Source organism: Balaenoptera ricei, chromosome 10 (genome assembly GCF_028023285.1).
Source record: "Balaenoptera ricei isolate mBalRic1 chromosome 10, mBalRic1.hap2, whole genome shotgun sequence".
Lineage (NCBI taxonomy): Eukaryota > Metazoa > Chordata > Mammalia > Artiodactyla > Balaenopteridae > Balaenoptera > Balaenoptera ricei.
Window position 1 is genome coordinate 97,130,079 of NC_082648.1, and position 24,591 is coordinate 97,154,669.

Sequence of the window (24,591 nt, forward strand, 5' to 3'; positions counted from 1 at the left end):
GTCCCTCTCCCCTACCCCATCTCCCCAGGACCCCAAGGGAGGCAACACTCTGGGGGTCCAGGCAAGTAACTCAGGCAGATTGGGTCTCAGGGAACAAGTCAGGGACCTGGTTCCCATAACTGGGGCACGAGGTAGGGATGAGGTTTTAGGAATGAGGCCAAAGCCCGGTTATCAGAACTAGGACACTTTCCATGCGGGACCTGTGTTCTTTACATCCTTCCTGCATAAATCCTGAGAAAAGGGGTGTGTCTACACCTGGGACCTGGCAGATCTTGGTTGGGGGGGCACAGGGGGGTTTGGGTGAGGCTTTGGGGTACCAAGGTGGCACCTGCTCTGGCTTTGCCTACTGCCCCGCCCCAAGTACTAGCCACCTCATTCCCTTCCGGCACCCCCAGGGTAGCCCCACCCTTGCAAGAAGAGCCTCAGAGTAAACATCATGTTTATTTTGAACATTCAAATTTACAGAAACAAAAAAGTAACAAAAACCATGACATATCATACACACACACACGCACACGCACACGCACGCACGCATGTTGCATCTCATGTCACTTTATGTACAAAATCAGGCAGGAGAAGGAGAGGGGGAGGCGGGTCTCCAGTAGGATGCACTAATTTCACAGTGTCCGACAGCTCGACATGCTCTCTCACTGCTCAGCCTGGGCCCATGCGAGCCCCTTCCCCACCCAGCAGGGTCGGGGGTGGTGCCAGGAGGAGGGGTTTAGAGTGGCAGGCAGCTGGGACAAAGAGGGTGAAGAGAATGAGTCCATCTCTGGGAGAGGTGTTCCTTCCCCAGTTTGCTCAGAGCAAGGGTGCTGGGAAATGTAGAAAAGGAGGGACCCATTTCAGGGGGGCGGGGGGACGGGGACTGGGGCCACTGAGTCATGGAGAGAGCACTGAATGCAGAGTCAGAAAGCCGGGTTCAGGTCTCCCAGTGTCCCGGCTGGGCGCCCCCAAACGCTGCTCACCCTCCCTGGGCCCTGGCATCCTCATCTGTAAAACGAGGGCTTTGGAGCCCTTTCTGCCCAAATCTGGGGTCCTAGGTCACGCACAATGGTGGCAAGGTGATCTGCCCCCTTGGGACGTTGATTAGGGGGCACCATGTGCCACAAGGTGGGAAAACTGGCAGATAAGAGCTGTGAAGCACCTGGCGCAGGGCTGGGCCCAAAGCAGGGGGTTGAGAAATATCAACTTTCTCCCCTTCACAGCCTGGGACTCTCAGGAGACGCCCAGTTTCCTCTCCCCTTTCAGCTCTCCTGGAAACTCCAGCTGGTGAGAGAAGGGCACCCTGCGCAGGGACATGTTCCCTGAAGGGGCTGAGAACCCTCCCATGGCCTCATGCAAGGGGACCCTGGCCCTGGGGTCAGCCCACCCTGCATCTCTGTTCCTCTCGGTGGGGTGAATGGGGTCAGGAGCAATGGATGACCGAATCCCACTCCACAGACAGTGGTAGTGCCTTGTCCCCTCAGGCTGAGGGGTGGGTCCTGGATGTCACCTGCCTTGGTTTGAAGTCTGGACTCCGTCACTTGCTGGCTGATTGACATGGGCAGGTTACTTAACCTCATTGGGTCTCAGTTTCTCTACTTGTATAATGGGGCTAAGAACAGTCCTAGCTTAGAACTGTTGTGAGAATAAATGAGTTGATCCCTGTGAGGTGCTCAGCATGAAGCCTGACACTTAAAAAGGGCATAACAGACATGGCTCCAGCCTCGTTTTCAGCCAGGAGTAGCTTGAGGCTGCACCTGAGCACCATTTCTCTTCCCCGTCTTTTTGGCTGTGCCTGGGAGCAGCTGAAGGTCAAAACTGGAGTCCAAACAGCAGGCGTTCGGCAAAGGTAAGAAGGATGGTCAGTAGATGAAGGGGGGGTGGGGGGGGGGACTTCGGGGCGTTCATCTTTCTGGAATGGAAATGGGGATCCAGGCCACTCACCAATGGCCCAGACTCAGAGCCTACAAGTGTCTCCAGTTTGTTCCTGTTCCCTCTGGAGGGATGACCAGGGTGACTCAGCACAGGTCAGATGTCTCATGATCACCATGAGAAAGCATAAAGGACTTGGGCTGATGCCTCTGGGTGGGCTCAAGTGATCAAACAAGTTCTTTCACCTCCTTCTCAAGACCCTTTCTTTCCCCCAAGGCCTCCACAAAAGCTGTTCCCTTAAAAACAATAACAGAAACCCAATAAAACCCAGTGTCCCAGAAATCTAAGTTCCGAATTCCGCCGTCACCCCAGCAACAGCGTATGTCATTATGAGACGCTTGACCCCGCACTGGGGCTGATGTCACTGGCTGTTACCGGGGCAACCCAGATCTCGGCAGGTTCTGGCTGGAAGTGCACCATCACTCCTTCTAGGCAGAGTTGGGCTGGAGGGGCTGAAAGGTCTTTCTGTGCTCTTGAAATGAAAACGAGGATCTGGGGGCTGGAAGCAACAAGTTTTGGAAAAGCCTCCATGGCCCTGGGACCCACAGTCTGCAGCTCTTGCCTAGTGTCTCAGGCTAAGTGGACATGGGGAGCGGAGACAGGGACCCAAAAGGGGGGCAAAAAGCCACCAGTGCCCATCTGACTCAGGTAGCCAACAGCTGCCCAGACATCTGGTAGGTGACTGGCAAGGGGAGGGACACCTGTGTTCTCAGGTCTCCATTCCTGCCAGAGTGCCCGGGGATCACACCTCTCCTCCCCTACCTTCTGGGGGTGGGGGGTGGGAATGCCAAGATGTTTGTATGTTTCATAAAGGAAGGTGGGCCAGTGGGCATGTTGGAAAGCGTTCTGACCTCTCAAATATCCATTCTCTCAGGTATAGGCTGGACTCAAAGACTCTCATGGGCGGGCAGTAGGGTGTGGGGGAAAGAGCACTGGGTTCTAGTCCTGGCTCTGCTCCATTGTGCTGTGTGATCCTGTGCAAGTCACTTGCCCTCTCTGAGCTCTTCTCCATCTGTACAAGCAAGAGGTCAGACTGGGTGGCTTTTCTCAGCTCTGATATTCTTCTACTCTCTTGGGGGAGCTGGTGGGGACTCAAGGGTAGGAACCAGGAAGCCACCGGCCCTTTGAGACACTCAGATAGGCAAGGGTGCCAGGCTGGGGGAATCCAGAAGAGCTGATCTTTACAATCTGTGTATGAGGTTGGTCTGCTTTGACCCTTGCCCTTGCCCCTGACTCTTTGGAGCCAGCTTCTGACCCTGACCCAGCCTAGCCAGATCCCATCTGCTGCCCAGTCCCGGGACCTGCCCCTGCTGTGCCCCTCAGTCCTTAGGCAGGTTCTCAGGCTTGTCCCACACTATCCACCTGAAATCACAGACCATCTCACTTTTGAGCTGGAGAGCTCTCAGAAATGACCGAAGCAAGGGCCTCAGTTCATAAATGAGGAAGGTCAGCCCGGAGAGGGCAGGGACTTACAGAAGACTACACGGCAGGTTAGCAGCAGGGCTGACCAGGAACCAAGCGCTCCTCCTCCTCATCCAGTGCTCTGCACACCACTCCATGCTTCTCCCTACCCTCTCGGCTTCTTCTTTCCATCCCCCAAAGGCTGCAGGGCCATGCAGAGTGGGTAGGTATTGTGGGTCCCCTGGGGCATGTGCCTCTGTTCCATGCTGTCCCCAGCCCAGGCTGAAGTGGCCCAGGCCCTGTCCTGGCTGCAGAAGGGGAGAGGTGACCATGCCAGTGGGCACAGCTGTGGATGGGCGCAAGGGGTGACTATGGCCCTTTGGCCTCCCGGAGTCTTGGTCCCTAACCCTCCAGGCTGGAGCTGGGAAGGGAATGTCCTGGAAATTGAGGTGGGGCTGGGCCAGGCATGGAACCAACATTTAAACCACTGCACACAAAGAAACAAGGAAAGAGGAGGAAGAGAGGGGTGAAGGTGGGGGTGGGGTGGGGGGAGAGGCTCCATCAAGATCCCACTGCCCTTGACCGGCAGCTGGTAGAAAGATAAAGGAGGGCTGAATCTGAGCCTCCCAGGGTTCTGTCATTCCCTCTCAGCTGGGGCACAGCTCTACAGCCTGTTATGGCCCCGAAGAGGAAGGGGACAGGCCTGTTGCATGGGGGACAAGAGGGCAGATAACCAGCCCTGCCGCTGAGAGTGGGCCCGTCCCCCATACACGGCCTCATGGGAGGAGCTGTGAGATCAGTGGAATCAGTTGTGGTTGACGGGCGGGGTGGGGTGGGAGGTGAGAGATGGCTCCACTCTAATGCCAGCGGCGGGGAAGAGCCGTGGGCACTGTTACGCACCCACTGCCAGGCCCTGCACTCACCCCAGGCTTGACCTGTTGACTTGAGCTGCTTGTCCTCATCCAAGTGGGATGAGGGGACAGCCGTCAAGGGCAGGGCGTTCTGGAGGTGTGGGTATAGGTGGCGGAAACGGGAGGCGTGGCCAGGAGTGGGGCAAGAAAGGAGGCCAGTATGTGGGTGGGCTGAGGAGGCAATGTGACCTCTCCCCGGAAGGCCCCCGAATTGGCAGGCAAGGGAGGGGCCCTGGACGAGGTGGCCCCTCATGCCTTGGCCCGTCCCTTGCAGACATCGAAGGCGGCCTTCGTTGCACCACCAAAGGCCTCCACCAGCTTGTCTTCCCAGGGGATGATGTTGCCCAGCAGCGGCCCCGTACAGTTGGCAATGCCCAGGACCTGGGCAGGTGTCAGGGTGTGGTCCCAGAGGTTAAACTGGGCAATGTCACCCACGAAGGCCTGGGTGGCATCAAACCGGCCACCTAGGGTATCCTGGACCAAAAGAGCAGAGAGAAAGAAGAGAGACATGGAGTGAGGGAGCAGAAGAGACAGGCAGGCACTCAGAGTCAACCCCCTGTCCCTGCTGAAGTCCTACCCCCTCCAGGTTCTAGCCCCGCCCCTAGGTTCTAGCCCCTTGCGCAAGTCTCTGCTCTCTCTGGGTCTCACTCAGTCTGCCCATCTACAGAATGGCTGGGTCAGACTGAGTGCTCACTGCTGTGCTTTCAGGGACCCTCCGCCTACCCCTCCTCCTCAGGGGCCCTGAGTGGGTGGGATATCTAGCTGCATCCCACCCTGAGCCTTACCTGCTCTTGGCCCAGGATAAGGATCCCATGAGGCTTGATGGGGTGCCAGGCGGCCAGGTTCTCACCGGAGCCCCGCAGCTCTCCATCCTGGTAGGCAGACCACAGCCCGTCCCTTGTGGTCCAGGAGAGGCAGATGTGGTGCCAGCCATTGTCCTTCAGGCTCAGGGGCAGCTGGGCCACCTGAAAAGAGGTCCCCCAGCCCCAGGTCAGAGGTGCCACAAGGCCCAAGGCTGGAGAAGTGGGATGGGGAATGGGGAGACCGGTGTCCCTCCTTCCAGGGACTGACCCAAGGCTTGACCCTCCCCTTCCTCCCAGCTCAGTGTCTTTCCGACCACTCTTTCCTCTTTCCCCACAATATATCAATATAATCAGGCAGCTTCACTCAGATCACAAGGGATTATTCAGTGTTGGTTTTCAGTTGTTTCTAGGTAGTTTATTCACTCTCTAACAGGCCTGCAAGGTCATGCAGGGCGGGAGCTGAATCTCACAAGCCTACCTTCCCCTGAATACCACACACAGTGCCTGGCACACAGCTGGGCTCAAGAAGTACTGGCAGTGGTAGAACAAGCCTTAGACTCAGAGGCCGGGCACTGCCAACCAACCCCCTGTGGGACCCTGGGGAGGCTGCTCTTTCCTCCCTGGGCTTTAGTCTCCTCATCGTAAAGTCAGGGGTTTGGGCAAAGGATGCAGCAAATATGCAGCCACCTCTGCCTCCTCCTCCACTCAAGGCAGACATGGCTAATCAATCATGAGCCTAGACTCACCCTAGGAACCTTCCTCATCAAAGTGCTCTCGGAAGCCACTGATGATTGATTAGAGTTGGCCTGTGATATGAAAGGTACTTGCTGTCTCTGGATTTGGGGCTCCCAAAGGGCTCTTTCATCTCCTAAGTTCTCTGAGATCACAATTTATTGCAGCATTCTCTGAGGCCTACTTGGTGCCAGGCCTTGTTCTGGACACTGAGGGTGTGGATCTGGTCCTGGTCATAAAATAAGCTGAGTCTGCACAGGAGGGAAGGACTTCAGGGACAGTATTACAAGACAGAGTAACATGGGGGCCATTTGGGAGGTACAGAGGCTGTGAAGGCCCAGAGGCAGAGAGGGGTGCGGGAACAGAAGATGTGAAATCTAAACACATCTGGAAGTACAATGGACTCTGACAACTCCGCTGCAAAGCAAACCAAGTGGCGGGGGGCACAGCAGAGGCAAAGGCTTAGAGGTTGGAATAAAGTGAGAACTGTGAGTAGCTTGTGAGGTTGGTGCTCAAAAGGCCCCAGAAGTTCAGGGAATTGGGACCTGTCCAGGGTGCTGAATTCCTTTTACTAGAACTGAGTGCTAACCATGGGCAGAGCCAAAAATGGCAGCCAGGGGGTGTATGAAGGGAACCAGGAGGTAGGATCTAGATGTCATCCAGCTACCCTGGTGGTCTTAGGACCTACTGGGCTACAAGGGAAATTCACTGTCCCCCGGACCCATCTCCCTCCTCCTCCTCCAGGACACCCATGAAAGGCACCTCCTGCTAAGCAGGGTTCTCCTGGGTGTCAGCCACTCCTAGCAGCTCTCTGTGGCTGTGGCCTGGTCACAAGTGGGTGCAATATATGTTGCCTGCATTTTCAGGGAGTCTCAAAAGACCACCATGCCTGCAAGACCCAAAGCAATGTGGCAGGCTGGGGAAGATATTTGGGGGGAATGGGGTGATAAGATGCTCCCCTTCCTTCCCCCTTGATCACCATGCTCCTGCCACATCACTCCCCCCAGTCCCTCTACCTTGTCCTGCCCTGAAGCCAGGCTGGGGGAGGGGTGAGGGGGTGGGAGTCCTGGGCATGGGGGCAGATGGGTGACCCAAGGGCAGAACAGTGGAGGGGTTAAGAGGTGGTTTCTGGAGCCCAAGACCCCAATTCACATCATCACCCCTTCACCAGCTATGTGGCCAGGGTGCATTATTTGCCCTCACTGAGCCTCAGCTTTTCCATCTGCAAAATGGGGATAATAGGGTGTCCACCTCCTGGTGCAGTTGGGTCAAGGGTGATAATATGGGTAAAGTATTTACTAGCACAGGGCCTGGAATAATAAACATAGCTCGCATTTATTGAAGTTTGTTAAATGCTAGGCTCTGCTCACAGGCCTTTACATGTATTTAAGCCATTTATTTCTCACCACAGCCCTATGAGGTAGACAGTGTTATCATTCTTGCTTTACAGATGAGGAAAGTGAGGCATGGAGAGGGTAAGTGACTAGTCTAAGGTCACACAGTGGGTAAGTGGCAGAACTAGGACTCACAGCCAGCATGCAGCCCAGAGCCTGACCATGGCACTGTCCTACTCACCACGTAGGGGAGGAGCACGGGGCTGGTTGCAGGGGGGAGGGGGGCAAGGAATCCACTAGCACTCCCTCCCGCCCTTCCTCCCTCCCTCCCCAGAGAGGTCCTTGGACATCACTTGCTTCTCTCTTTGTCCAGAAGAATGAGCAGGGCCCTGGGGGCAGACACTTCCAGCCCTGCTCCTATAGCTGCCTCGCTGGGGAAGTCTCTTAATCTCTGTCAGCCTCACATGCTCCTCTGTAAATGGCACACCACCGCGGACAGCCTCTCTTGGACATCAGCTCCTCTTCCCAGCCCCAGGTCTGGCTTGTCTTGAATTCCCAAAACCCAGCCTGGCACACACCGGGCATTTCATGTGTGCTGATTCTGCTGAGCAGGAGAACTGGTTTGGGGCCCAGCACAGTACAGGTGCTCCTGAAAGGGCCCCCCCTGCCCCGCCCCCCCATCCCTCCCACTCGGCCCCCCGCTCACCTTGTCATTGATCAGCAGCTCCATGGGGTCATGGCCCGCCTCCAGCAGCACAATCTCGTTGGCCTGCCCAGGCACCGAGTAGGAGAAGGGGGTGCCCTGGCCAGTGCCGCCCGACCTGGACCGCAGCCACATGCAGACGCTGAAGGCGTAGAGCTCGGGCAGTGCCTTGCGCACGCGGGCGTACATGTAGTTGTTGCGGATGGGGATGCTGATCTTGAAGGCATCTGGGGGACTGTAGGCTGAGGACCCTGAGCGGGGTGAGCAAGGTGGACACGGCGGGGGTCAGTGGACACTGATGGGGGGTGGGCAGGGCATACTCCATGAGGGTTACTAGTCCCCTGGTAGCCCCAACTCGTCTATAAGCCTCTTAAGGGTGCTCCTCACAAAGGTTAAAAGATGAAAGGTCCCTGAGCGCTCATGAGTCCTAAATCCCCATCTTTCAGATGAGGAAAATGAGGCCTGGGGAGAGGAAGTGAACTTCCAAGGTGACAGAGCAAGCCAGTGACAGCTGTGGAATGAGGAGCCAGGCCTCCTGACGCTCACACCTGTATACTGTCCAATACGTCATGTTTTTCTGACCCCCCGGTGGTGCCAGCCCCAGGTGTTAAACAAATGACAAAATTCTGATGTTGAAGGTGCTACTGTGGGGGTGGTTAAATGCATGGACTTTGGAGTCAGACCTGGTTTAAGGTCTAGATCCACTACTTACTGGCTGTGTGACCTTGGGCAAGTCACTTGACCTCTCTGAGCCTTATTTTCCTCAGCTGTGAAATGGGGATGATAACAGTACCACCCCTGTATGGTCTGTGAAGATTAAACCAGCTGATGTATCAAGTACTTAGCCCACTCCCAGAATACAATAAGTGCCAGAAAATGCTAACTGTTAACAATAATGATAACGCTATCTCCCAATTATTCTTTCTTGTGTTTCACAGCCTCTTCCCCACCATCCCATCTAGCTTTAGCCTCTGGAGAGCATGAAAATGCTTCCCGAGTGAATCTGCCACCCTGAGGACCCGTCTGAGGACCAAGGTCTCGCCTGCCATGCCCTCTGTGGGGCTCAGGACCCACCGTGCTCCAGTTCCGCGACACGGTCCTGCAGGGCGTCCAGCTCCTTCTCCACTTCCTGCCGCTGCTGCTGGCTGCTGTGACTGAGGGCCACGCGCTCCTTCTCCAGCGCCAGCACCTTGGCCAGCAGCTGCCCCTCCAGCTCGTCCATCTTGGAGTGCAGGGTGGTGGGTACCACGGGCGCAGGGGCCGGGGCCGCTGAGAAGTTCACCCGGGCTGGAAGCTCCTGCTGCTCACGGGGCACAGAAAGGGACACACGCGGTCACTTGGAGGGAGGAAGGAAAGAGACAAAGGGCCCAGAGATGCCCACCACCCCTGCTGAGTGACCCCAGGTGAGCCTCAGCTTCCCCATATGTAAAATGGGATGGCAATACCAGCTTCAGGCAACAAATGTGTACTGGGTGTCTAGCAGGCTGTTTCCAGTGCTGATGCGTGATGGGGAGCTGAAAGCAGGCTGGCTCCTGCCCTCAGGACAGCTCAGCATATGCTGGGGTGGGGAGCTGGCAGTAGAGAGCTGTAATAGTCCCCTGGGTGGTCTAACGTGCAGTTGGGGTTGAGAGCCACTACTGAGTCCTTCATCATGGGCAGGCTATATCCCGATGGGTCCTTGAAGGGGTGGACTGTCTTAGTCTTCACTTAGTCACATGTCAAGCTTCTCTAAGGTGGTGCAAGGCTCTGTGTGAACACTGGGCAGACCCGGGGGGCACAAATCAGGGGCTTCTAGAACATTGCTCCAGCGCTGCGGCCATTCCAGGCTAGCATGTGGTTAAGATCACAGACTCTGGAGGCATACAGCCCAGGGTTCAAATCCAGCTCGAGAACCAACCTGCTGTGTGGCCTGGGGCAAATGCCTCCATCTCTCTGAACCCCTGGTTCCTCTCATGCAACACGGGACAACGGTACCTATTTAGAAGGGTTGTGGGGATGATTACACGTGGTAAATGCCCATGAACAGAGACTATTTACTGCACTTACTGTCTAGGGCAGCGTGTTCCAGGGTGGTCTCTGACACCCCCATCCTGCCCAGGATGAGGACAAAGTGTTTAGAGTCCCCCTTTTTCCTGTCTTAAGACCCCAGCGGGAAGGAGAACTGGGGCAGAAGCCAAGGCACCTCTCCTTCCCCCTCCCCTACTGGAGGAAGCCCCTTCTGGGGCGGAGGAAGGCAGGCGAGGCCACAAGTCTTGACTCTGGGAGGAGGCAGCCTCTGGCAGACACATCACAGGAACGTGGGTAGGAAATTAATAATTCAGTGAGCTTCTAGGAGCCAAATTAGACCATCCCTGTCCCCTATCTCCCTTTTCCCCTCCTCCACGCTCCCTACTGACAGCCCAATGCTTCCTCACTGCCCAGGGGCCCTGGTGGTTCTCACTCCACCTGCCCTGGGCCCTGACCACAGGCTTAGCTCCAGACCTGAGCTCACTGAATTCTCATGATTCCTTCACCGAGCAAATATTCAGCGAGCACCTACTATGGGCTGGGCACTGCACCAGGTGCTGAAGAGACGGCCGAGGGCCCAACAGAAAACAAAGAGCACAGCCTACCATTCCGTGAGTGCCACATGCCTGCAGGGATGGCCCCACAGCTCAGGGCAAGTACAGAAGACCCCTCCCAGCTTCACTGGCCCAATCCTGGCCTTGTTGGTCATTTGCTGTGTGACACTGGGCAGGTCCCTTAGCCTCTCTGAGCTCCGTGTGATGAGGGGATAAATGTGTCCCCTGCTTCAGAGTGCTGGGGGTGGGGAGGGCAGTGCAGGCAGAGTGGCACTGCCACACTCAGCGCCTGAGAGAAGGGAGCGGCCACCACAGACAGTGACGTGACCTTGCACTGAGGAGTTGGAGGGACTGACACTTGGTTCCTCCACTCCACCCCAAGAGCCGGGGCAGGTGGGCTAACCTCTCTGGTGTCATTTGTCCTCCTCTATAAAGTGGGGACTTGGAGTGCTCGGCTTGCGGGGCTGTGATCAGGGGAGCCCAAGCCTGGCCCGGCGTGGGCCACTTTATCCTCCACAGTGTCCCATGGGAGAGGACACAGCCACCCACCCATGCAGACGCCTGCTTTGGCCCGCCAGGTGGGGAGGCCAGGTGAGGGGGGCGGGGCACGGAGGGATGAGCTGCTCGGTACACCCGGCCCCACCCATGTGACACTAATCTTCACTTTCCACTATCCGGGGGGCTCCTTGTATGAATCCTGACTCCGGTGCTGACTAAACACAAAGCCTCAGTCTCCCCTTCTGTAAAACAGGGACAACGGGCCCCACTCTGTCCATCCACAGGACAGATGTAAGGATGGAACAGTGGAAGTAACAGGTCCTCGTGGACTGTAGAAGCAGAATGCACACTGTGAGGCTTGTTTACATCAGCTGATGGGGAGCTCGCTACCTCCACAATCTTCCCTTGACCACAGACAGCTTATGGAGCGAGAGGGCCAGCCACCCACTGCATCTGAGGCGACTGGACTGTCGGGAGACCTTGGGCTGAGGCAATTAGCTCATGGATTGCCTTCCACGTCAGCACTGGGAGGGCCGGGACTGGGTCTCCTTGGCCCCAGCACCATTCCAGCCTCACTTTCCCTCCTTCCACTGGGCCTAGCTGGGCATGAGGGGCACACCTCTGAAGAAGAGTGTACCAGGCCCACCCTCAGCACTTTCCATGTATTTACTTGTGAATCCTCACAGCCACTTGTTTTGGTTGGTACTCTTAGTGTCCCCATTTCACAGATGGGTCAACCGAGGCAGAAGTCCTTTTGAATTTTCTACAGGGATGGGGCTGGGCAAAGCTGACCTCTCTGGAGCCAAAGCCTTCTCTCTCTAGCAAAGCGTCCTCCTCCCTTGGAGCGAGAAGGACCTGCCAGGAAGGAACAGGACGTCAAGTGCTATTTACACAGATGCCGTTGCGAGGAGACACCGCGCAGGCCGAGGGAGGTGGGCACACAAGCTGTTCTTTTGTCAGAGCCGCCAGCTCTGCACGAAGGCTAGGGAGGAGGTGGGCTCACCGGATCCTGTGTGGCCCCCTCCCCACCCCAACGTCTGAATCAGAAGAACATGATTCCCCCCACTTTCCCATCTGCTGCGGGTGCGGGCTGTGCCGCGTGGGCTCTCGGCCTGATGCCAAGTGGGCCCCCAGCACAAGACGATAGGGAGACGATGATGCCATCACCCCACGAGGGTCCTGATGGGGGCTTGGAACCCACTCCTGTCGTGCTGGGAGTCCGGGGTGGGGTTTGGTGTAAGTATATGGGGCCTGGAGCCAGAGCCCAGCGTTCGGGTCCAGCTCAGGTAACGTGCTGGGCTCATTAGCACTCAGTAACAAGAGGCCAACAGAGGCAGCTGTACTCCTTGCCACGCACCGCGTGCCAGGCCCTGCACTCCAGAAGCACTGTGCAAACATTCCACAACCCCTCTCGACAACCTGGGGAAGTAAGGAGGCCCACTTTACAGATGAGAGAGCAGAGGCTCAGAGAGGTGAAGTCATCTGCCTGAGGTCACACAGCTGCGAAGTCACAGACCCTGGACCCCAGTCCAGCCCCTTCTGATTCCAGAACCTGTTCCCATTCTTCACGCTTACCCTGACAGTTTGTTGGTCTGCCAAATGGGCACGGTGTCGGCTGCCCTGCCTGCCTCAAGGGCCAGCAGGAGAGGTTTTAGTGCCATGAGAAGGCTGGGAGGATCTGGCAGGTGGTGTCAGACCGTGCTGTGGGGCAGCTTCACAGAGGCGCCTGGATGCGAGGGACCTGCCTATGCAGGGTGGCTCTGAGGCTGGGGGCCGTGGGGAAGATCCTACCACCTTGTCCCCAGTGGGGACAGCTCCTTTCCTTGGGGGAGCAGAGGGAAGGTGCTGGATTTCGGGGTCAAGGTCCCACCCTCTGCAGAGCTCACCCCTGCCCAGACAGCACAAGGCCCAGCCCCAGGGGCAGCAGGGCAGGGTGGCAAGAGAACAGGCTCGGCGGCAGCGGTGTGGGTCAGGCCTCCTATCTCCCACACCTGCTCAGCCCCCAAGTCCTGTGTGAGTCTGCCCGGTCTCACACCCAGGCTCCACCAGCCCAGTGACCTTGTTATGCAAAGCTTGCATGCCTCGGTTTCCCCATCAGCAAAAAAAGGTACAAAAATAATATTATCTCATAGCATTGTAGTGAGAATTAAATAAGTTAATAGATACAATGCCCTGAGAGTTGGCACATGAAGTGCTACGTGTCAGTTATTATTATGGTTATTACTACTTAAACTTGTATGTTTAATACTACTGAAACATCTCTTAAAGGAGCCTCCCCTCCACCTCCACCCATAAATTTTTTTTTAATCATTATATTGAGAAAAAAAGCAAGTTACAGAAGAACAGTCAGATGCCATTCACACAAAGTTGCAAAAATTCAAAACTAGATCATGTATATATAAAAGCAAGAAGGAATGCACGGAGAGATAAAGACAAATTCGGGCCAGTGGTGACCCTCTGCCACCTGAGGGGGACCCTGAGGGGCATCAGCTGGTTGCAACTCTTCTGGGTCTTGAGCCTGGGTGGGGACCTGGATGGTAGTCTTTATACCTTTGTGTATCTCTGAGGTACTTCACAATAAATTTCTTTTAAAAAACGGGAGAAAAATCCGAAAGCAGAGTCTCTGAGTGTGGAATCTAACCCTGAATCTGAACCATAGCCTCAGTCGGCTCCTGCGTCCCCCACCCCAGCCCAGGCCACCATCACGAGGCTCCGACTCTGGCCCTCCTCCACACAGCAGCCAGAGGCAGGCACCTAATTGCAAATCCAAGCAGGTTGCTTGAAATCCTTCAAGAGCTCCCTTCTCCCACCAATAAATACCCTGCCCCTCTAATCTCAGCCCTTATGCACCCCCAGAGGCTACACTTCATTCCGACTGAAAGTCCCCAGCTCCCTCTCACCCTAGGGCCTCCGCACATGCTGTTCCTTCTGCCAAGAACACTCTTCCCGCCCCCATCCCACCTCCTCTGGCCAACGCCTCCTCACCCTCCAGATGGCAGCTTCCCTAACGCCTCAGCTAAGATGTGCCAAAGGGAAAGGGAAAGAGGGTGTCTCTGGAGGAACTGCGAGTCCTCACTCACTCATTAATTCACTCATTCATTCATTTATTCATCCATCTGTCAACATGTGCTGTGGCAACACGATGCCATGGGTACCAGCATGACTCTCAGGTCAGACAGGCCCGTGTCATTCCCAGGCTCCCCCACTTACTGGATCTGTGGCCCTGGGCAAGCTGCTCAACTCCTTTGACCCTCGGTTTCCTCAACTGTAAAATGGGGATAATAATAGTATCTACATCTTAGGATATACATAATGACAAAATGAAAAAATATGTAAAGCCTGGCATATAAAAATGGCTGATAAAGAGTCATAACCATTATTATTACCTGCTATTATTGAGAGGCAGGAGAGCATAGTGAGTAGTAACTCTGTGGATGTGGGCCCTGGAGCCAGACTGCCAAGGATTGAAATCCCAGCTGAGTGGGATTTCAAGGTTCTTAACCTCTCCGAGCCTCAGTTCTTAAGCAAGGTTCTTAACCTCTCTGGCCAAGGTTCTTACCTCTCTGAGCCTCGGTTTTCTCATCTGTGAAATGGGGAGAGTAACGGTCCCACGGTTCTCATGGGACTAAGTTGTAAGGCCCTTAGAACAGGCTGGCACAGAGGGCGCGCTCAGCCCTGATGCCTCTTCCTAAGTGCCAGGTGCTGTGGCCCCCTAGGCAAATAAGGCCCGCGCCTGCCCCAGCAGTGCCCCCAGCTGGGCGGGAGGCTGTCTGGGAGCTGTGACGGGGACAGCACCCGCAAGAAGCTCTCTGTGGGGCGGCGGGGGCATGGTGAGTCGGAGAAGGCCTCTCAGAGGGGCTGCTCTGCTCCCGCCTTCCTCCCCAGGAGCTGGCCCAGCGGGCTGCTCTGTCTCCATCTAACCCTGGCAGGGAAGGGGCAGGAGAGCAGGTGGCAGAGGCCGGACTGATCTTTGTCCTGGTCCCCACTGCCAATTTGCAGCTGGAATGGAAAGAAGACAAATGGACCTCTGTGCACCAAGGGTGCCAGGTCAGGGCGGTCGGTGTGTGGGAGGGGAGGAGGCCGGGAGAAGGGGAGATGGCTCCCAGAGGGTGTGCCCATACACCCTCCTGGGCTCTGAGGCCCCAGAGCAAGTGACAAGGCACCCCAACCCCAGGCCCCTTCTCCTCTCCCTTCAAGTACTCCCCGTCAAGCTGCCGCAAAATTCTCTCTTAGGCCCTGCCTGCCCACACACCTTCTGGGCCCTGGCCAAGAATCTGCAGCAGAGACTGAGGACCCCACCCTCAGCCCATTTTCACAGAAAATCCTGGCTGTCATCTTGGCTCAGTTCTGCCGTGCTGTGTGGCCTTGGGCAAGTCACTCAGCCTCTCTGAGCCTCAGCTTCCCCTGGAGTCAAACGAGGGGTGTGGGGGGGCACCTAAGAGCTTCTGCTTCGGGTTGGCTGCCTCGATCTCTGTCCCAAGTTCAGCGGGGATCACGTGCCCGACTGTCCTGGGGAAATCCAATGGCATTGTCACTCGGGGGGGTGGGGGGGCGCCAGCCCCTGATCTCGGTCCACCTCCCACAGGCAAGGACTTCACAAAATGGCCAACACATATGAGAAAAGGTGCTCAACATCATGAGTCATCAGAGAAATACAAATTAAAACCACAGCGAGTTCACTACACACCCACCAGAACGGGGAGTGTCTTTAAAATGACCATAGCAAGGTTGACAAGCTTCACAGCAGGTGGGTGTGCAAACACTCACTGCCACTTTGGAAAAGCGTTTGGCAGAAACTCCTAATGCTAAATATATGCCTCTCCTGGGACCCAAGCATCCCACTCCTGGGGATACATCCAGAAGAAATGAGGACTTTTAGCCAACCAGAGACATCACGAGTACATTCGCGGCAGCTTTATCTGTAATAACCCCAAACCAGAAACAACCCAAATGTCCATCCACAGAAGAATAGGTAAATAAATTAAGGTATCTCCACACATTGAAACACTACACAGCACTGAAAAATAACAAACCACAGACACACACACCACGGCTGAAGGTCAGACAATGTTGAAAGAGAACACCAGACACAAAGGGGTGCAGCTTCTCTGCGTCGATCTGAGTGACGTTCAAACACAGAGAAAACTGACCTACAGTGACAGAAACTGCAACAGTGGTACCTCTGGGGAAGTATGGACTTTAGGGTCACAAAGGAGCCTTCTGGGGTGCCAGAAATGTCCTCTTATCTGGGTGGTGCTTTCATGGATGCAGCCATACATAAATTTTCACTGAGCTGTACACTTAAGATTTGTGTCTTTTTAAAGTAAGATATGTGAGCTCTTACGTATACTGAATGTAAGATATACCTTAAAAAAAAAAAAAAAGCCCCACAGGTAAGTCCCTGTCTTCCGCCCAAGCGGCTCTTGCCAGGCTTGGAACGGCAGGAAGGGTCTCCTTTCCCAGGCGAAGGCCTGCCAGGGATAAGAGGCCTCCGGGGCACAGGATGACAGAGAAAGAGGGGTTCTCTGGGTGTCCTGCCCACGCTTCCATCTGACAGATGGGGAAACAGGATCAGAGAGAAGAAGGAATTTTCTGAGGTCACGGTGAGCAGGTGGCAGAGCTGGGGTTTTTTAAAACCAAGGTTTCTTGCTAGAATGCAGGTTCCACACTGGTAGGAGTAGGGGTTAAGGGCTTCTCAGTATGGGTGCCCCACCTATAGATGGGCGTTGGCCAGCCACAGGGAGAGGGGCCATCGGGGTCTGCAGGTGGCCTAGAGGGCACTAGGTTCCACGTCCTCCAACAAAAGGCCGATGGGCAGAAGCTCTCTCACTGCACTCTGCTGGCCCCCTTTTTTTCTTTTTAATTAATTTATTTATTTTTGGCTGTGTTGGGTCTTCGTTGCTGCGCGTGGGCTTTTTCTAGTTACAGTGAGCGGGGGCTACTCTTTGTTGCAGTCCGCGGGCTTCTCACTGCAGTGGCTTCTCTCGTTGCAGAGCACGGGCTCTAGGTGCGTGGGCTTCAGTAGTTGCGGCCCGCGGGCTCAGTAGTTGTGACTCACGGGCTCTAGAGCACAGGCTCAGTAGTTGTGGTGCACGGGCTTAGTTGCTACGTGGCATGTGGGATCTTCCCGGATCAGGGCACCAGGGCTCGAACCCATGTCCCCTGCATTGGCAGGCGGATTCTCAACCACTGCGCCACCAGGGAAGCCCTCTGCTGGCCCCTTTTGTGGCCAAAGAGGCAGGGTCAAGGGAACCAGCCCCCACAGAGCAGAAGCTTCCAGGATGGGCAGGAATGTAAGAGGAAAGTAAAAGCAACCAATGGACTTTTAAAAAGGCACCAAAATATTCTATAATCCACTTTGTTTATCTGCAGACCCCCCTGAGGAACTGGCGGTCTGAGAGTGTGTGGCTGGGGAGTCGGGGGCCACATAAACACGGAACCTCCATACTCCCCACCGCAATTCCTAATCAGGAAACATCTGCCCAAGAACTCAGAATTTAGAGCCCAAAGGGCCCAGACCAAACCCAGCCCATCCTAACCATTTTACAGATAAAAAAAATGAGGCCCAGAGAGAGAAAGTGATTAGCCTAAAGTCACAAGCAAGAAGAACTCAACTTTATGCCACCCAGCCTTCCTATTTCAGTGAATATTTAGAGCTGCAAGGTGTTTAGGGAGCATCTGCCCACTGTATCATTTTATGAAGGGGAAACAGAAACCGGGGGCGGGGAGGACAGGAGGTGATTTGTCTGGCTCTGGTTCCTCCAGACTCTATGTGCCTCCATTTCTTTACCCGTAAGATGGGAATGCATACAGCCTGCTTCATAGGTCTGAAGACTGAATAAGCTAACACGTACACAGTAAGTGCCTAATAAATGTTACTTGTTGTTATTATTTATTGTTTTCAGCCTCCTGATTATCTTGCCAGCCAGCACGACGAGCCTTTGAGAACTGGCCTTCATCACTCTCGTTTTATATGCTCTGAGGCAGAACATATAGACATGGTCCAGGGCACTATCCAACAAGAGGCACTTCTCTCACCTGTCTTTCTCACTCTCCTGAAGATAGGTGAGGTCTGACCCCTCCAGATGGATCTAGAGTTAATGATGAAGAACAAGGGCTCTGGAGCCAAACACTGACAGGATCAGATCCAGGTTCCAACGCTGTGTGAACTTGGGCCAGTTTCTTAACCTCTCTGAACCTTGGTTTCTTCATCTGTAAAAGGGGGATAGAATAGTACCCTCCTCATGGAGATTTTATCAGGATTAAATGAGATAACGAACAGTACCTGACACATGGTAAGTGCTCAGGAAGCATGAGCTATAATTGTTATTAAGTCCAGGAGCCTCTGCGACCATCATCAGGGTGTTCCTTTTCATGGCTTCCACCCCAAGATGAGGGGAGGCAACTCGCTTGCCAGGCAGGATTAAGAATGTGAATTATGTCAAAAAATTGCTGCTTAAATCTATCTTGAAATTTCATTTTACACATAGATTAGTGCAAAAACAGAACACTGTAACATGCATACATGGCTGGTTGCCACATAAGTGGTCCTTTTGAAAAGTGGTTTTTGGCCACAGCCATAAAAGTCAATAGCATCTGACCCAGTAATACCACTCCTGGGAATTCAGCCTAAAGAAATACTTCAACAGACTTAAAAAGAAAAAAACAAACAACTATCTGCATGAAATCGATCCTGCAATGAGCATCTAGAAGCAAAAATAATCAGAAACAACCTACATCTCCAGCAACAGGAGACAGTCAAAGGATTGATGGATGGTGGAGCCTGAGTTGGATCCCAGGATATTATGGCCATCATTAAAATGGTAATTACCAGCAATCCAGCGACTCAGGAACAATGTCTACACTTGGATAAAGGACTAAAAGGGGGGCTGCAAAAACGAATAAAATGGTGGAATTAAATATAATTCCCCCTGAAATCTTTTGACATTTTTTCAATTAACAACAAAAATAACAACAAAGATAAAAACATAGAAGACAAACAATTTCTCCTAAGCCCTCAAATGTGACTCCAACTTGAGGCCTGTGGAGAGAGGGTGGGCGAGGGGGACCTTTCCTCTCCTTTGGTAGTCAGCCCAGTGGGGTGGGGAAGGGAGTGATGCAGAGAGGTGGGCAGCGGTGTGCTGAGATGTGCAGGGGTGGGGGTAGGAAGGAGACAGAGGGTGATCAGGGAAGGCCTCTAGGAGGAGGTGTACTCAGAGCAGACTTAAATGATGAGTATGGATATGCTGGGGGTCATCTAGGCAGAAGAAGAAGAAACTGGGAGATGGGCCAGATACAAAATGGCAGCCTGGGGGCAGGCTGAGTTTGCACCACAGGGGAGCCCTACGGGGTGGGCTTAAGGAAGATCCCTGGGGCTGCCTGGAGGAGGATGGATGGAGGGGTGTGCCTGGGCAGGTGGGAGACCAGCAAGGAGGCTGCTGCAAGGAGCCGCGGAGAGATGAGGCCGACTGAAAGGGGGAGGGGAGGGGAGGAGCCAAGTATGGCTTCTCAGAGCGCACCTGAGTTCAGGCTGGGACATGATGAAGGTAGGGGGCTGGTGGGACATCCAGAGGGAGGTGCTCAGGAAGCAGCTGGATCTATTGGTCTGAAGCTTGGAGAGAAACCTGGGCTGGAGACGAAGTTGGTTTGGGGCATCACGGTGGAATGGTGTTGGAAAGCCTCAGGGTGTGGCTGAGTTCACCCAGGGACAGTGAGAGGAAGGCCAGGAGGGGCGCACGTGTTACAGGAGGAGGACCCAAGAGGGAACAGAGAAGCAGAGAGGGTGGAGGGGCAGGTGAGAGGTACCTAGAAGCCAACCGCATGGAGATTTGCAGGAGGGGATGGTCAACGGGGTCAGATGTTGGAGGGGGGTCCAGAAAGATAAGGACTGAAACATTCCCGTTCAATTTATCAACTGCGGTGACGTCACCACGAGCACTTTCAGTGTACCAAAGTGGGAGAGAGACTAGTGGTGAGAAAGCACACCCTGAAAACCTGGGGGCATCCTTCTGAGGCTTTTGCACGAGAAGGGAAGGGAAAAACTAGTCAGTGGCTAAAAGGTGCAAGGGGTCCAGCTGAGACCAGTAGTCTGACTCCGAGTCTGTTGGGCTCCAGACCCTGACCCCTGCCAAACACCCCAAAGAGACTGGCTCTGGTGGCTGCCAGGCTCAGAAGGACAGGCTGCCCCTCCACATCCACTGCACTCAGAAAGCAGAAGGAGTGTGTATAGGGAAGCAGGACCCCCCCACTTAGGAGGCTGACCTGGTGCCAAATCCCAGCCACCAGGATACCCCCAACCTCAGCGGGCTAACCGGAGGGGAGCCCACCCTGCCAAATGCACAGGTGCAGGTCCAGGGCAAGCCCAGCCCTGCCAGCCCCAGACGTGGGAGGAACCACGGGTGCCATCTGGGTGTGGGGGCAGGGACTAGGGCAGGCAAGGGGAAGTTTATTGAAGACCAGATCTTTTTTTTTTTTACATTAATAAAATCTATTTCTAAAAGGAGGATTTGTTCCCATTTTAAATCTTGGCTATTTAAAAAATTAGTAATATTAGAGCTTAATGTTAAAAATAGCAATCACTCAAGTTGATTGAGCATACCTCTGCCGGACACTGTTCTGGGCCCTTCAAAAAGATTAACTCACTTCATCCTCCTAACACTCCAGTGAGGTAGGTGCTAATACTGTCCCCATTTTACAGGTGAGGAAACTGAGACTTCCCTTCACAGTTGACTTTCCGTATTTCCCTGATTATTTGCCTGCTCTCAGCTCTCATCCTAGGAATCCCCAGAGCTGGAGTGGGAAAAGGGATGCTGCCGGCAGGTAAGACTCTGGGCTTTCCTCCTGTATCTGTCACTCACCTTAGGAGGTCTCTGAGCCCCAGGTTTGGGGTTGGCTGTGATAGCTGCCTGGCTGTGCTCTGACATCCTGCGGGGTGGGTGCTGACACCAACACGGACTTTCTGGAGGGCCACTGGGCCATGGGCATGGCCAACCTTCCATACCAGCAGCGTCTCCTGTGCTGCTTGGCCAGGGATGTAACTGAGAAAGCCATGGAGCGGGAGGAGTCCCTGTCTTTCCTTCCTCCCAGCCATTCTCTTCCCTTTGACAGCTGCACTCAGTTTCGAGGGAGGTAATAAAGGGGGCAGCTGGTGCTATGGCCTCTTTCTCCCCCCTCTTCCACGGATCTAGTTTTGTTGCTAACCCCCTTCCCTGCAGTCTGGAAGTCGTGGATGGCTGCGGGTGGTCAGTGTCTCCCAGACGTCTGTCCTGCCTAGTGTGTCCAGCTTCCCCTCCAGGTGGCCCCAAATAAGTTCTCACAGGGAGGTAGGGGTCTGGCAGCTTCAAAGGAGAAATGGCTGGTCCAGGATCACAGGACAGCCAAGAGCGGATTCCCCCTGTTGGACCCCTTGTGTCTGACCCTGAGCCTGGGCCAGGAACATCTGAAAAAGGTGAGTGGAGGGGGAGAGACCCAGGTGGGACCCTATTCTCCACTCAGCCCCCACCCCACAGCTGCCGGCTTCCAGGCATCTTGTCTGGGCTACCACCATCTGAGCTCCTGCTATCAAGTCCGTGGTCCGAGCCCAGGTGGGGGGCTTAGGGGTGGAGGCGGTGGGGGGCTTAGGGGTGGAGGCGGTGAGGGGCACCCACGTTTGGCTTATGAGACACTGTTCCCTGCTCTTCCGCAGGAGAGGAGGACCCCGAGTCCCTTGGACAGCGCTCCTATCTTCTGACCATAGGGACTGAGTGTGTGGCTGGTGCTGCTTTGGGGGTGTCTCAAAGAAGGAAATAAAACGGACATTTAACGAGGTCCTAGTACGTGCCTAGCATTTTCACGTACCTACATTTTCATCAATCCACACTACAGGTGGACACCGTTATACCCATTTTACAGACTCGGAAACTGAGGCTAACAGAAGAAAAAGGATCGGGAGCGAGCCTTTCCCGTGCGCCTCCTGTGCCTTAGTCACAGTGTCAGTCTCCGGCCTGGGTGCGCTACCGGACTCCTCCCTTCTCCCCCTGGGAGGCAGGACCAACCATCCCCTTTGCACAGACGGAAACCCGAGGCTCCGAGACTCGCGGGGGCTCCCCAGGGTCCCTCAGCCAGCGGTGGCGGCGGGACCCCGGGACGCCCTCGACTCCCTCGAGAGGCCCCTCCCATCCCCCGGCCAGGTCCCGACGGCGCGCGGGGCGGCGCTCACCTCGATGCGGTCGATGCGGTCCCGGAGGGCGCGCACGGCGTCCTCCAGCTCGAGGATGAGCGCGGGCGAGTCCCAGGGCCCGTCTGCCATGGCGTCGCGGCGGGGCCCGGCGTCCTGGAGGCCGCGCGGCAGGCCGCTCTCGCAGCGGCCCAGCTTGCCGGTGAGCTCGCGGATGGTGTCCTGGTCGGCGCGGATGCGCGCTTCCTGCTGCAGCGCCGTCTGGCGTAGCTGCGCGGCCGTGCTCTGCAGCAGCAGCAGCTCCTCGCGCTCGCTCGGCGCCGCGTCCCCCTGCTCGGCCCCCGACGGGCAGGCAGCCGCCAGCGGCGTGCACAGGAAGCGGCTGAAGAGGGGCACGGGCGGCAGCGGGTGCGCGCTGGCCGCCGGAGCCCCGGGCAGCGCTGGGGGCCCGGCCGAGCCGCCCGCGCCGTGCAGCGCGCTTAGGCTGCGCTGCGGGCCCGGGGACGCGGCGGCGCCCGAGGCGGCCGAGGCGTTGTCGGCGCCACCGGGCAGCGCCCGCGCCGGGCTGGCCGCCAGGGGCACGCTGGCGATGATGCAGATGACGGCACCGAGGAACGCCAGCATGCCCGCGGCCAGCAGCACGGCCAGGAACTTCAGCGTGAGGCGGGCGGCGGGGGCACCCGAGGCCCCCGGCAGGCGCGGCGGCGGGGTCGGGGCGCGGGGCCCGGGCGCGTGTGGCCGAGCGGGGCCGGAGCGGGAGCGGGAGCGGAAGGAGCCGGAGCCAAAGCTGTTGCCGCGGCCGCTGCTGCCGCCGCTCTGAGCCCGGGAAGCGCGAGGAAGAGAAGGCGACGGGCGGCGGGGAGGGGGAGCTGGCGCGGCGGCCCCGCCCCTCCGGCTCCTCCGGGCCGGCCCAGCCCCGCACCAGTTCCGTGCCGGGCGCCGAGTGGGGGCGCTGCCCGGGATGCGGCGAGAGCCTTATCCGCTGCCGTCACCGCGCAGAGGGCGGCGACCCGCTGGCCGGGCGGCGGGACTCCCGGGCGACCCCCACCCCACGCCACCTGTGCTCTGGCCCCCTCCCGGAACCCATGATGCCGCCTGCTACCTTGCGGGGAGCTTTTCTCCGCGTCGGGCTCTGTGCTGAGGGAGCCAGGAGCTTGCTTACAATTAAGCCTCACCGTGGACACACTCACAGTACAAATGAGGAAACTGAGGCCCACAGGGGTCAGGTCGCTGTCCAAGATCACGCGGCTAGTATGCGCCGGAGCAGCATTTGAGCTCAGGCGCATCTGACTGGACCCAGACTATGGAATGGAGCTGGGGTGGGCGTGGGGAGAACAAGGAAAGAGGCCCGTGCTGGGGGCAGGGGACTGGAGATTTTGATCCAACCTCTAGTTATACTATGGCCACCTGCCTGTCATTTCCCACCGCCAACTCCCTGAAGGAGCAGAGGTCACTCCCCTTCAAAAAAAAAAATCTTCCTGTGATTTCAGAGGGCAGCAGAAGTTCCCTCCTCTGAATCTTTGGGAGCACAGGACATCGAGGGTCCCAGAGAAGACCTCTCTCCCCACTGCAGACTACATTAGCATGGCAAGACCCTGGTGGGCATGTGGATCAGGCAGTGGCAGGAACAAGCAGGCGTGGGAGAGGGCTCTGGTGTGGGGGTGATGCAGGAGCCTTTTACTTTCTCCTGTCAAAAAAGTCTATATATATTTTGCTGCAAATTAAAAATTAAAAATGTTTAAAAAAATTCTACCATCCTTCACAATCCAGCTCCATCTCCAATTTTCCACAAGGCATCTCCTGACCAGCATGGGTTCCCAGAGCTGGAAGGGTGTTCGGAAGGCTGGGACAGAGGAGAGGGGCTATGGCTCGTGGGAGCACTGGCCACGGCCACACCCAGGCCTGTCAACCTTCCAAGCCTGCATTCTTGACTTGAAGGGAAGGCTCACCCTGGGGCTCTGGACCACCATGGCTGCCGTGTGGTCTCTGCAGAGCGGTGGGGAGAGACCAGAACATTTCTCAGGAGGCAACAGCCCTGGGAGACCCTGTTTGGCTATGGGGATCCTGCCCAGTGGTCCCTGGGCACATGTTCCACACACCCAACCCCACCCCCAGCCTCCGGATAATGCCTGCCCTGCTTACCTGATCTCTGGGAATCAAAGGTTACCTGAGTTGTAAAGTAGGAGCAAATCAAATGCCAGCTCTGTACACGATGAGCCCCCAGAGCCGTATGTGCGTGCGTGTGAGTTAATACTCATTGGAGCAGTGACCTGGAAACCTGCCAAGCAGCACAGCTCGGAGGAAGCGCCTCCCCGATGGAGAGGTGGGCCAGGATCTCTGAAGGTGAAGGCAGGCAGTAGGGGGGCTGTGAAGTCCTTCAGGTGCGGGAGGCATCGGGACTCCTGGTGCATCTACGTGTGTTCTGTGAAGACAGAAGCACACACATTACATCCTGGAAGGACAGAGGAGGCCAGGAGAGGGGACTGCTGCCAAGAGCAGCAAAGCCTCTGTGGCTTGGGTACCAAATGGTGCCACCTTTATGTGAGCTGCCCCATGAGAGATGGACAGCAGTTGGA

At 56.0% G+C, this 24,591-nt stretch overlaps 1 protein-coding gene across 1 annotated transcript; it reads right to left on the reverse strand.

Annotated features, from left to right (window-relative positions):
- Positions 1 to 646: 646 nt before the first annotated feature.
- On the reverse strand, positions 647 to 23,301 carry NPTXR (neuronal pentraxin receptor). Its single transcript, XM_059937398.1, has 6 exons — positions 23,191 to 23,301; positions 22,058 to 22,831; positions 8,876 to 9,101; positions 7,805 to 8,052; positions 5,015 to 5,194; positions 647 to 4,703 (listed from the first exon to the last, which is right to left on the reverse strand). The coding sequence occupies exons 1-6, from the start codon at positions 23,299 to 23,301 to the stop codon at positions 4,479 to 4,481; spliced, it is 1,764 nt and encodes a 587-aa protein (XP_059793381.1). The 3' UTR covers positions 647 to 4,478.
- Between the last annotated feature and the right edge of the window lie 1,290 nt (positions 23,302 to 24,591).